The following is a 12,752-nucleotide window of genomic DNA, read 5'->3' as shown; positions in this document are numbered from 1 at the left end:
TTAGCCTATCACATTCATGCTTTCACACATAGTCCACATACCAGGAGGGATAGAGAAATGTACTGGGCAGTGGCTGTAAAAGAGGATTTCATTCATGCTATTGCTGGTTTCCACAGGGTAGTAAATAGAGCTGAGAGAGGTCCTTTACCTTGTACAGTGTTGTGCCCAGTAATCCCTCAAATGCCTTGAGGTTCAGGTGAGGTCCATCATAGAACGGGTCACAATTAGCTCTTCTACCCAACCAGTATATGGTGATCAACACCTGGAGGGAAGAAAATAGATCGTTACACACATCATCCATCATCAACACATGGAGTATTTCTTTATTACCAGACAGAATGCATTCAAACAGCTCTATACCTTTGCCCTCAGTGATGAATGTATGTTCCAGTGCTAAAGCAGCTGGTTGTTATGATGGTTGTAGCCCTACGTTACACTGTGCTCTTGTTTCCATGCTCATCCAGAATTCTCTGCTGCTGTTTACCTGTGTGTGTGTCTGAGTGTATGTGTGTGTTGGGTTGGCAAGTAAGTAAAGCACCACTACATCAGTGCCACTGGTGTATTACACAGGGTCCAGTTACAATTTGATCTGCAAGCTCTCCTCTAACGCATCTGGTCTTAAATCAGATTTTAACAGGGAAACAGTGTTTAAGGGCCTCCACCTCTGCAGAGTTTCTTGTTTTACTCAGCAAAATCTTTGTTAAGCCAGATTTTGTTTGTTTATCTTGAGAGTAAAAGTATTTAAGTACTTAATTCTTATTTTCACGCTTATGTGTAATTAGTTTAGTTTATGTCCACATGGGCTCTGAAATTGTCAATAACAAAATGATCAATCAATCTTTTTCTCTTGTGGGATGATTAAGCTGCTTATTAAGAAATCAGTAATAATTTCCAGCAATGCTTTTGCACACATTGATTTATTTTTAACTATATAAGCGATGATAGTGTGTGTGACAAGCTGTTTCAGTGTATATGCGTAGGAAGTGCATATATGTATAGTCGGGGCAAAGGTTCCTTAATAAAGAACAGACCTTAATGTTCACCCCGCTTACACACGTGTTAATATAAAACCAGGGTCACTGAATGTAACACCTATAGGCTTACTTTGCAGTTAAATATAACTTTGGTTGAGTCAGAAATTCACTTCCTTGATCAGCTGTGTGAGCATATGGAACCAAAGCAAAGGTTATCTTGATTATGCACACACAAAAGTTGGTTTATCCCTCAATGTTTCTTATTCCATAAAGATGTTTAAGGGGCTTTTACAGAATTAATGAAACGACTTGACGACTTGAACTGAGGTCAGATCATGTTGGACTTATCGGACGACTGAGCGGCTCGCAAGTCAAAACTTTCCAAAGAAACTCAGTTTATGATTTTAATATATCTTGTGTGTTTGCACTCACATTTTTCAGCCTCCTTTTGGTCTCTTGATGCCTGTAAGACAAAACAGGAAAAAGGTGTGTGAGTGTGTGTGTGTGTGTTTGTGTGAAGTTTATGGGAAAATGACAATAAAAGAATGCAGGACATGCTTGGGTCTCTGTGTTCAGCAGTGAAAGGGCTGGAAACTGAGAGCACAATCCAGACCGCTGCCACTCGGCAACACAAAAGCTGAGAGTGAAAACACGCAGAGAACACACACAGTCTGGAAAAATGTATCACTGCCAGCCAACATGAATACTGCTGTGTGTGTTGAAAAACTGTGACATGTGGGGAAATGTTTCTGTCACTGGTAATCACAGAATCAAGTGACAGAAAAAGAGCTTTAGTCTCTGACTCACTGACTCAATGACACAGCTGATAACTGCTAATTCAACATTTTGAATACCAAACAAGGCCCTGTTGTTCAGCTCCAAGCACCACACCTGACTTATACACAATCTCAGTCATAGTTCAGGGGTTTGACTGTGGACCGGCACTCTTCAAATCACTTTCATATTAAATCAGCAGCTCCTTCCGGCTCCTATGACACCAAACAAAGCTCAAGCTTATTTTTGTTGTGTGCGCTGCGCAGCTGTTACCTGGGTTGATTGTAGCGTGTTGGCTTTAAACGGTGATAAATAGCATAACCGAGGAAGATATACAACCTGTCAGATAGCCCCCATGATACACATTCCTCCCATCGTGTGGTCATATAACAGTCACACATGCCTTCCTACCCATGAACACTTGGATTTCTTACACACACTTCTATGCAGGCAGACGATAAAAATACTTTGATGGCTTTGATAACTGCCTGTCCATCAGAAATGTTCCAAACGGTTCCACACGTTTTTTTTAACCTCAGATAGAATGACAATCAATATGTGGATCATTGTTAAAAGTTTCAAAAATAGACTTGTTAAATCAAAGTAGGAACATCTCTTTAAAGTGTCCTTTTAAAAGCAGAGCCAATGACAGCCAGACATTAGAACTGACTACACAATAAGAACTGGGTTAAGAATTGGATCATCTCTCCCCACCGGCGTGCGTCATCTCACACCAGGCTATCATGCCAACTCTCCAATGTGAAATGGACGCCTCCCAATTCCACATATTGCAAATTTATGGGTCCAATAAAAGAGGCAGGAGGAAAAAAAAGAAAGAATCCCTCTCTTGTGTGGCTTGGAGCAAAGTTGCTAAGTTTAAGATTATAGCAGTGGGAGTCTGGGCCCGAGGGTAAAGGAATGGTAAAAACAAAAAAACCCCAAAAAGTTTCCTAATGCTAATATATCGTAAACTAATAACAACAAAAAGGTTCTAAAGGTCTATTTTACGGCCTGTAGAGCCTCTGTGCTGTGCTGTAGCACTTCCTGATCAGATGAGTGAGCACAAGCATCAATACCACGACTGGAGTCTGATACACAATGTTTTGTGTTACGTTATGGGAAAAGCTCACTGTTTTCAGGTTTTATAGATTTTCCCCTTTTTTCATAGCGCAGGAGGTTTACCAAACAGATTTTATGTTCCCACACATTTAAAGTTACTGTTTCCTGTTCCAAGAAGGCTAAACTCTTCAGTTTACAGTAAATGAGTCGCCCAGAATATGATTCGGATAATTCAAAGTGAAGAGAAGAGCAAAGGGGGAAATACAAATAAGAAGCTGATTATAGTCCTTCAAAATGTAATGATATGATAGATTTTCAATATAATAACAATATAGAATCTGCATGTCACAATCATCTACACTGAAATTCTAAATACATATCTATAGAATAAAACCTTAGTAAGAAGAAAACGACTACAACTGTATTTCAATTTCAGGAAAATTCAAATAAAAACAGTAATTTGCTTCAATGTTATTATATTATACTATATGAGTTCAGGAAATAAAAAGGTGCAATTTGTTCAGGGTCAATAAAGCAAATCATAACCCATGAAGCGAGCAGAATTCAATGAACAGGAGTCAGTGAAGAGGCTCAACCTTTGCATGCTTACACAAGCTTTCACGTCACAGCATGACTGCAGAGGTCAAAGTGTCAGAGGTAACCCTTCTTCATCAGCCAGTGAGGTCACAAACCCTTCCTCCTCTGTGATGGAGCTCAGTAATATTGATCCATATTAGCAGCAGGATGTAGCTCTATCAGCTTCAATAACTATAAAATCAGTCTTATTTCCTCTCATTGTTGTTGAATAAGACTTTCGTCCCAAATTTGACTTGAGGCAGTCACACACCAAAGAAACACAAAACACACATAAGTGTGTAACATAACCCACTATTCAAATGTAAGACAAATACCTTCTCAGCCACAGGGAGGGGCATTGCCTCCAAAGTCAATTGACAAACTGAGGAAGAATCGTATTTCTACATCCAGAACAAGACCTGAGGGTGAAGGTGGCCTCGACTCATGAACGTACAGGCACAGCTCAGTGCAGCTCAGTCCAGCTCAGTCCAGCTCCGCCAAGCTCCTCTCTTCCCAAACACCATTCAGAAAAGACTGAAAAGCACTTCAGAGCGATGCCACAACACTGTCCTCTCCCTTTCACAAGCACCAAAGGAAACCAAAGGGTGTGCATGTTTGTTTAGAATCATACCTCTGTATGAAGATGATCAGTTGCTCTGCTGCATTCAACACCACCACACGGAATGCCCTGCAACTATGTTCTTACACTGGGAATGGCTTTAATCACACACACACTGGCAGGCACAAGTAGTTCTGACGGCCTTGGATCCCAATCACAAGGAGGGTTTCAACAAATGAATCAGCTGTGAGTGAGACAGTATCGGGCATCAGTGTGTCATACTTATCAGAGACACTGCAGCTACTGTGAGCGAGGAAACAGGGAGAGGCAGGCATGTCTCTCTCCAGTCAACCAGGGAGCACAAATATAGCCCTTGTGTTGGCCTTTTACAGCCTGCAGCACTGTAGTCATGGAGCGGAGACTTTATTTGTTGGTCACCATCATCACTCGTTTGGTTTCACAATCTGCCCACAGTTCACACAAAACGATACAAGAAGTGACAGCAGTTCCATAAAGACATGAAACCAAACCCAGCAGTGCCAGCACAGTGAGCCACACCCCAAATACTAACAGACAGGGCACTAAGCATGAACCCTTGGACTCCACCCCATGATGAGTTTAATACTCTCTAATTACTTACATGACAGACAAACAGGCAGAAGTACGGCGTGTCTCTGTCAACCACGTTCTGATATACGGCTGTACTATGGGAAACAACATATTCGCTGCAGGGAGTTCAAACACTTGGTTTGATCAAAAGCCAGGGACGCAGTTCCATAACCAAAAACAAGTAATGACACTAGACAGCCACTCCTCTTTCTATTGTTCACAGAGAGCCATTCAAATCCTTTAAGGACAATGACTTTTTGAAGTACCTGCCTATCATGCATAGCTCTTTTATTTTTGGTCTGGAGGGGAGTCAACCCTAGTCAATAATTCCCTTTATCAAATGGCAGCCACAAGCCAGACTTTGGACCCCTCTCAGTGGGGCATTTGTCCCGTCAGCTATTGGAGGCCACAGAATAAATGTTAACGTCAGCCTGAGCTCCAAGGCATCTTGAGCTCTACAGTATATAAATGTACACTTGCACGAAAGGTTGAGTAAACCCCTTGGAAGGAGCTAGATTCTCACTTTGCAATGAATCACATGTGGTCTGACTACCATCTTAGTCACAACACAATCTGCCTTAAGCAATGATTGAGAATGAACGGTATCATAGGTTGCTCAAGGCTCCTGTCTTTGTCACGCGACCACAGAGCAATAAAACTGCTTTTCCAACACGACAATTGATGACATGAGCTTGCAAAAGACAACCAGTATATTACACAAAACCTCTGGGACAATAGTCTGTCTATCTTTGGAGGGAAAACACGTCCTGCAAACCAACACCAAAACCTCATCCCGACTGTAAAGCCTGGTGCAGGGAGCATCATGGTTTGGGGGGGGTTGCTATGCCTGCCTCGGGGCCTGGACAGCTGGCAGTCATTTAAGGAACAATGGATGTAATGGCACAAAACACACAAGCAATTCACCAACAGGATGGATAAGAATAAGAAAAGAAAGTCTGGAATGTCAGCATGGCCAAGTCGGAGTCACAGAACAACATATCATGTAATCTCTCTAATCCTAGTATATCCCTGTCTTGTAGTTATTGCAGTTCACCTACCGGAATACGTTGAATAAGAGATGAGTATGTCTCAGCTATGACACCACACTCTGTAATAGAATCAAGCACTGTAATTTCCGCCTTCTATAGCTCAGATCCTGTCTAGGGATTAGCTCAGTGAGAAATGCCTCTTATTAAAAGATTCACAGAGGTCTGGAGAGTTATACAATCAGCTGACAGTCAGAGGTCGGGGGGAGCGGGGGGCTTTTCCTTTCTTACTGTCAAGAGCTGTGGTACCAGTATGGGCTGTCTGCTGTCCCTGCTGAATTTCCGTACCCAGCAAAAAGCCGAGACTGAGAAAGGAGACTCGAAGTTAAACAAAGCGGTCTGAAATGCTGCTGGACCGTACAGATGCCATGATTCATCTCCAGCAATCCAATGCCCTCATTTCCTGGGCAGCTGTTACCAACCGAAAGAGTCGGTCCAAAGTGAATCATAGCCTCCATTCTGGTCTGCATGGCACCTCTGTGTTAAGCACCAGGTTGCGCTTAGAGCTTCACAATTCAATGACAGGTGGATGATATGAGAATATATTCCAGAACGTTCCGGGATTGAAGACGTGACACAGCAATACCGTGTCTTCCCAGGATCTCTTATCAATCCATATCTCTACAACAACAGTTTTCACGTTAAATGACAGTTATGATATTGAAAGAATGCAGACAGTAATGGATAAGCGTCTTTATCGGAGAGCAGCGTGCGTAGCTAAAGGTGAAACTGCAGTATATGATCCAGGAGGTGGTAAAGGCAACGCCACAGCAACTGACAAAGCTCAAAGGTTAGAAGAGACAGCCAATAATCTTTTATGGTTGTTGTGACAACACAATCGGGTAAAAACTGAACTGCGAGTCCAGTTCATGTTGTATCAGCCATTATCTGACTCTGAATTTCATGAAAAGAGGAAGATACAGACCTTCAAGTCAAGATGAATCTACATAAGTCACTGCTTAACATGCATAACAATAGTTCCTAAGATGCAGCGAGTGGGCAACACGACAGCAGTAATCCTAAAAGATAGGACATAACACAGCAAACAAACCAATCCCAGTCAGAGCTGGGAACAGGAACAGGCACCATAATACATCTGTATCAAGCACATCGCCTAGTTCACAGCAGGTAGCCATTTTTTCAAGTTTTAATATGATTTAACATGCATGTCAACACACCGAAAGTGTGAAATTTGGAATTTGCCACGTAGGTGAAAGTCAGTGATGGATTGCTCCTCTCCGTTCAAATGTTTCGAATCAATTGTATTATTATTAAAGGGAGTTGCTAAGGAAAGCACATACTAGTCCAGGCCAAAAGAACAACATACCAGCAGGATGAGAGCAGGCCGACTGCTGCTGAAACAAGGAATGGGGAAGCTGAGCAAAGCACCTGTCAGACTGTAGGTTTAAGGGAGTGGAGGCTGGACTCACACCAGGCTCAGACAGCTGAGAGAGACAACTTTCCCTCTCTCTCTCCCTCCCTCCCTTCCTCCCTCCCTCCCTTCCTCTGGCTAATTTGCTTAGGGTCTGATAAGCAACACCGAAATAAAGCCATTGGTTGCTTGTGTGCAGCCTTGTTTGGGATTAGAGAGAGATATCACTCTGCGTGCCATCACCAACTGGTCTCTTGTAAATACTGCACACGTGGAACCACAAACTCAAAGCTCCAAATTTAGCAAGAGAGACTGAATAAGGCCCTGGTGCTTATGGGCATAAAGTTCTAAGGAATCACTGTGAAAAGAGAGATCACCTCCTTCTTCTTCATCAGGACTGAATCACCGGCACATTGCATTACAGCTCAGTCCTCAGCAAACACACTGAGAGCAGCTGCAGGCTCACGTCAAGATGAGAGGAGCGACATGTGCTGCACCAGGAAGTCAAAGGTGAACTCTATATGAAATACAGCGACACAATATGTAACTGTGAACGTGTGTGAACATCTAAATACAGTACAGAACGTACACACACACACACACGCACGCACACACTTAAAGACAAGTGAAGTTACAGGACCAGAATACAGTGGGAGGAGATATGGGACTATAAAAAGCTCCTCTACCAGCAGTCCTGACACCATACCAATCAATCTCCTCTTTCAAAGTGACCCCCCCTCAGTTCTATTAATACGTCAATGACCCCCGCCGCACTATCTGGGCCCCTCCCCTCCCCCCGTGCCCACACACACACACATACACACACACACACACACACGCACACACACACACAAACACATTCACCATCATAGCCCGGGCAGCGAGGCAAAGAGCGGAACTAAACATTAACAAAATAATGATACTGGGATTTCATTCAAAGAAATCAGCAGAAACACAATTTTAAATGCAGCAATATCTCATGGTCAGTTTAGTACTTTAATGTGGGTAATCACTTCATGAAAAGCTCCATCTTTGGCCCGCATCGTGGGCGTCTCTCGGTTCATTCAGTTTAATTTACTGGGAGTGTCATGAGGAGGGATTATGCCATAGGGTTGATACTGATAACGTACAGGGCACAGGATCCATAATGACGCTATCTTTATTCGCAACAATGAATCAGACATTCAATGCTGTTACGCAATCCGCGCTATCGTGCAGTATTTTATGGTGGCATATCATCCGCTGTGAAGGGTTGGGGAGGGTGTGTCCTGGAAATACTCGGGTAGATTTGTTTATTTTAAATTGGTATTCTGCCGTATGTACATCTGTGTGCACACAAACCCTTTGTGTGTTTTTGCGGCAACCATTTAAGGCATCGCTGGTTGTTGAAGGTTGGATGACAAAGTGTTGAGTGGTTGATGGGGGAAAAGAATTCTCACGGTTGTGTCATCATCTTAAAGGAGGTGATGAGCTTATTGGGGCTATCAAAAAGGGATGCGTGTAATTACGATTCATTGATTGATTGATCTGTGGATTCATTTTGGATTAATTTCTTAAGAACTTGGTCTTCCAGAGTCCAAAGTAAATCTTCGAACTTCAGTTTTGCAGGGATATAAATCAGAGTAAGGCACCAATTTAGCATATTTTCTGTTTTACTTGATTTACTTGAGATTTCTGTTTCATCCTTAGCTGGATTACTCATAAGGTTATGAACTGAATTCTGGTAAATGTGGATGGGGCATTTTCCAGGGAAGAGTCTATTAAATGCCGGTGCAGATTCACATTAACGGGAGGACATTTAAGAAATATTTCTTGCAAGATAAGATAGCAGTTTTCTTAAAAATGTGTGATACAATACACTTGACCTATTTTTACCATGATATACTGTCAATGGCTACAATTTGGTTGGGATCTAGATAAATACCTAGATCTGGATCAGGCATACATGCTTGGACAGGTCGCACATTAATGAAACTGACAGTAAGAAATGGGTTTGAAACATGCAACAATCCCTGGTCTGTAGTTAAGATGATGCTGATTCAGCAGAGTGCAAAAAGCTTTGATATATCTTAACTAGAAGAAGAGAAGTATTCAGAACATACAATAAGAGCTGTTTCTTTCTCCTCAGGCTAAAAGGTCGATTGTCACATTTACAATTTCTCACAGTTTCATCACCAACACAAAGTTTTCCCCGCAAGCGATATGTTAAGATTTGCCAGTGAATGCCTGCTAGCTGAGCTCAACCACGGGTCGGCTGTTGTTGCTGAAGCAGCTCTCTTAATGCTTGCACAGCACTGTGGTGTACAGATACAAGAGAACCTGTCAGAGTGGATGAACTGTGCTCTTTAGCTGTGTCATGACTCCCTGAAGGCACACCTGTGTGAAAACTAAACAGGTTGATCAACATACTGCATGCATCACTGCCCTGCGCACAAACCGCAACACACACACATAAAGAGCAACCGACAAAAAACAAGAGGAAATCATAAACAGTGATGCAGAACTCCACTTCCTGTGTATCAGACAGATATTTGTTTCTTTATTCGACCGAATCAAGAGATCAGACATGCTGGAGATTACTTTCAGTTTTCCACGACATGCAGTTTAACGAATGCTTTCCTCTGTCATAAATAACAAAATAACACAAATAGCTCTGGGCTGGGCAGGTGCAACACAGGAACACTCCACACTGAAAATAGCATCAAATATGTCCACAATTGACCTTTTTACACCTCTGCAGCCACAATCATAGCTCACATGAGGAGACAGGTGTTCTGAAAAATAGATTGAAAGTTACATTGAAATGTTCCTGCTCACAGTACATATAAATAGAAGCAAAGGACATTTAAATCAAGGGAGAGCCTAAGACATGTGCAAGACTTGCTCTCCTCTTTTGACAAGCCTGGCAGTCAAAACAGCTTTGGTGTTAATACAAATGAGATCTTACCTGACTGTGACTCTTGAGGATAAGTCTTGAAGATCCCCCGGGTGAAAGAGCTGCGCTTCCTTAAGTCCGAGCTTCCCACAGGCCTTGAGGAAGACGTTCAGGTTGTCCTGAACAGAGAACAAAGCAGGGATACGCGTTGTCCACCTTCAGAGGCAAAGAATAATCACACTGGAATTCTCTGGCAGGGACACCCACAGCCTCATTGCTTCCAAAGTTCATATCACCAGAGAACAGACAGGGACGGGGAGGAGCGTGTGTGTGTAGCAAATAAGAAGTGACCCAATGCAGAACACACACAAACACGCATGGGGGCATGGCTGTGAGAGCGAAGCTGACTGACAGCAACAAAACTACCTGTGGGCAGGGAAAGGGTGGGGCCACAGTCTGAACAAGGAAGAATGACATCAGAGCGTCGCAAGTCCCACCCAAAGTGTCATGAGAGGCAGAGCTGACATTCAGGAGCACCCTGCCTGCTCCACCGCACTTCTCACACCCTGAAACTGCCCCCTCCCCTCCCTGCCAAGCCCTGCAGTTGAGAATACCTGTGGAATCTATGAGGCGGTGGATTATTTTGGAGACATTTGGTTGCTATGATACATGAGGTCGGGTGACAGAAACTAAGAAGTATTTCCCTGATGCAACACAAGAGGCCAATGGAATGGAAGGATGGTTTCTCCTTCAACAATCTGTGGATCATTTAATACTGCGTGGCTTTATGCGTGTGTGTGTGTGTGTGTGTGTGTGTGTGTGTGAGTGAGTGTGTGTGTGTACATGATTTGCATACATGTATGAATTTATTATAGGGCAACAAAAACACATTTTCTCTATACATACCTATATTCTAAACAAATCTCACTCTTCCTCTCCAGGATTCCGATGCTTCCATGTCTAATCCCCCGTGTGTTGTTTGTGTATTTCCCATGGGGAGAGCCTCCACCAACACGGTGTCATGTACCAACACATGTTTCAACATGGGCTGATATAATTAAGGGGTAGCTTGTTCTTTATTTAGATGGCAAACATGCTTATTAACAAACGAGCAAGAGAGTTGACCCCCGTATGTCGGTGTCCCCAAACGGCACTTTGCCAGGCTCTGCAGGTCAACGTGGGCCCCAACAGGCCAAGGATCAATCCCCCAGGCCCCCTTTTCCTTTTATGTAAGTGTTATGTACTTAGAGAAGCACTGGGGCCTCTGCTTATTCATAATAACAGTGGGGGCTTTCCATTTTCCTGCTTTATCTAGGTGATAGAAATGTTATTTATCAGATTCATGATGGGGCACGATAATATCCAGCTGACTGATTGATTTAATGAAACACACAGGCAACGTACAATCAAATCTTCAGTAAGACTGTGCAACATTATTCACATTCTTCAGTGACAGTGACTTTTACGGCTGTTATGAAGTGTGTGTACACTGTGCTACACTTTTGCGGAAGTGCAAACTAAATCTGAGGTATCGATGTAATTTAACCTGAAAGAGCAAATCAACCATAAGCCAAAGTACAGGTCCATCAATCACTCTCCAGAGCATGATGAGGTAATGATCCAGAAGGAATGTTTTATACCTACACATAATCCTGCTAAATATGCTGTACCCAACCCACAGCCTCTAATCCTCTCACACACACACGTAAGGACCCTGATTTAGGGACTTCACACAAAACAACAGAAAACTCTCTCTCTCTCCTGAGGTGTCCGATTCGGTCGCCTGCAACGCGATCTCCTCCTTCGTCACATTGTGGCCTTTTCTATTTATTTCACTGCATTCTTGTCTGAGATGGACAAACGCTACAATTACTCTGAAATGACCCCTGGCAGCGCTTTATACGTGGTTAAAATATCAGGCCTCTCAAATCCTCTCACAACAAACCGAGCTGGAGCGGGAATATGTAAAACGTTCTTTGTCTCGAAATAGACACCATAAAACCCCTGCGTTTCAAAAATCAGATCCAGGCATAACATGCACCCATACAACACAAACACTGTAACAAAACATGGTGGAATGCCTGTCGTTGCAGCAGATGATTACACAGACATTTAAATTAGCAAAGACACTCTCAAGGCCGATGAAAATGTCTGTTTACCTCCTTCAACTTCTATTTCATGCAGTCTCTGCTCAGCAAAGGGTTAGTGCATGCAGGAACAACCAGCTCCAATGTCAATTACAGCGTATTTACGGTGGGCAGAGGCCGATGGAGTCATCTTTAACTCCCGTCTCTCTGGACTCAGCCCTTCCAAGGCCCCCTCTCATGTGGCGGGCTGCCCCACCGCACAGCTGCAGGCGTCTTGCCCAGCATTGGTAAAAAGCAGAACCAGCCCGAACCAAGGTACCATGACCTAAACCCGCAGCCCGCCGAGCGCACATCATAGACTCTGCAGGGAGAGAAGTGTGCTGACATGGGAAACATTCCGTTGGACAAGAGTTAAACTACAGAATAGGCCAGGATCTGGAGCCAATGTAGCTAAATATTCCACAAAACCAGAGATTTCCTTCTTTTCCCTATTCCCTCCCTTGTTGCCGATTCCGCCTGAGCTGCAGCCTGGTATTATTTCTGAAAACTAAAAATGACAGTTACGACCATTATGGCAGCACTTTTTCATATTTGAGTGTTAATGAGGCGTGTTTGCAAAAGAGCCTTTCGTTCAACAGTTACTCAAGTCATATCAACATTAGAAACGAACACGCAGAAACAACATTCCTCTTTTTCTTTTTCTTTGTCCATTGTATTTTTTCTTCCTCATGCATTTTTAGAACTTCACCACATATTTTTCCTTTCCTTTCCCTACAACAACACTCAGTAGAGATAGAACGATTGATAGCACATTCCAAAAG

The 12,752-nt window shown here is 43.1% G+C and overlaps 1 protein-coding gene across 8 annotated transcripts in view; it reads right to left on the bottom strand.

The window, feature by feature from the left end:
- lmo7a (LIM domain 7a) overlaps positions 1–12,752 on the bottom strand; it is a 45,990-nt gene that overhangs the window by 24,002 nt on the left and 9,236 nt on the right. For all 8 annotated transcript variants that reach the window (XM_076165725.1, XM_076165718.1, XM_076165723.1 and 5 more), the window contains 3 exons: positions 9,917–10,023; positions 1,407–1,437; positions 149–262 (listed from right to left, as the gene is read on the bottom strand). In XM_076165725.1, coding sequence (XP_076021840.1) covers positions 149–262; positions 1,407–1,437; positions 9,917–10,023 — 252 coding nt within the window. The remainder of the gene's footprint in view (positions 1–148; positions 263–1,406; positions 1,438–9,916; positions 10,024–12,752) is intronic.

This window comes from Genypterus blacodes, unplaced genomic scaffold (genome assembly GCF_046128005.1).
Source record: "Genypterus blacodes isolate CSIRO-AG114 ecotype Tasmania unplaced genomic scaffold, CSIRO-AGI_Gbla_v1 ptg000148l_1, whole genome shotgun sequence".
NCBI lineage: Eukaryota > Metazoa > Chordata > Actinopteri > Ophidiiformes > Ophidiidae > Genypterus > Genypterus blacodes.
Note: the sequence above shows the minus strand (reverse complement) of the source record. Positions and strands in the feature narration are given on the sequence as shown.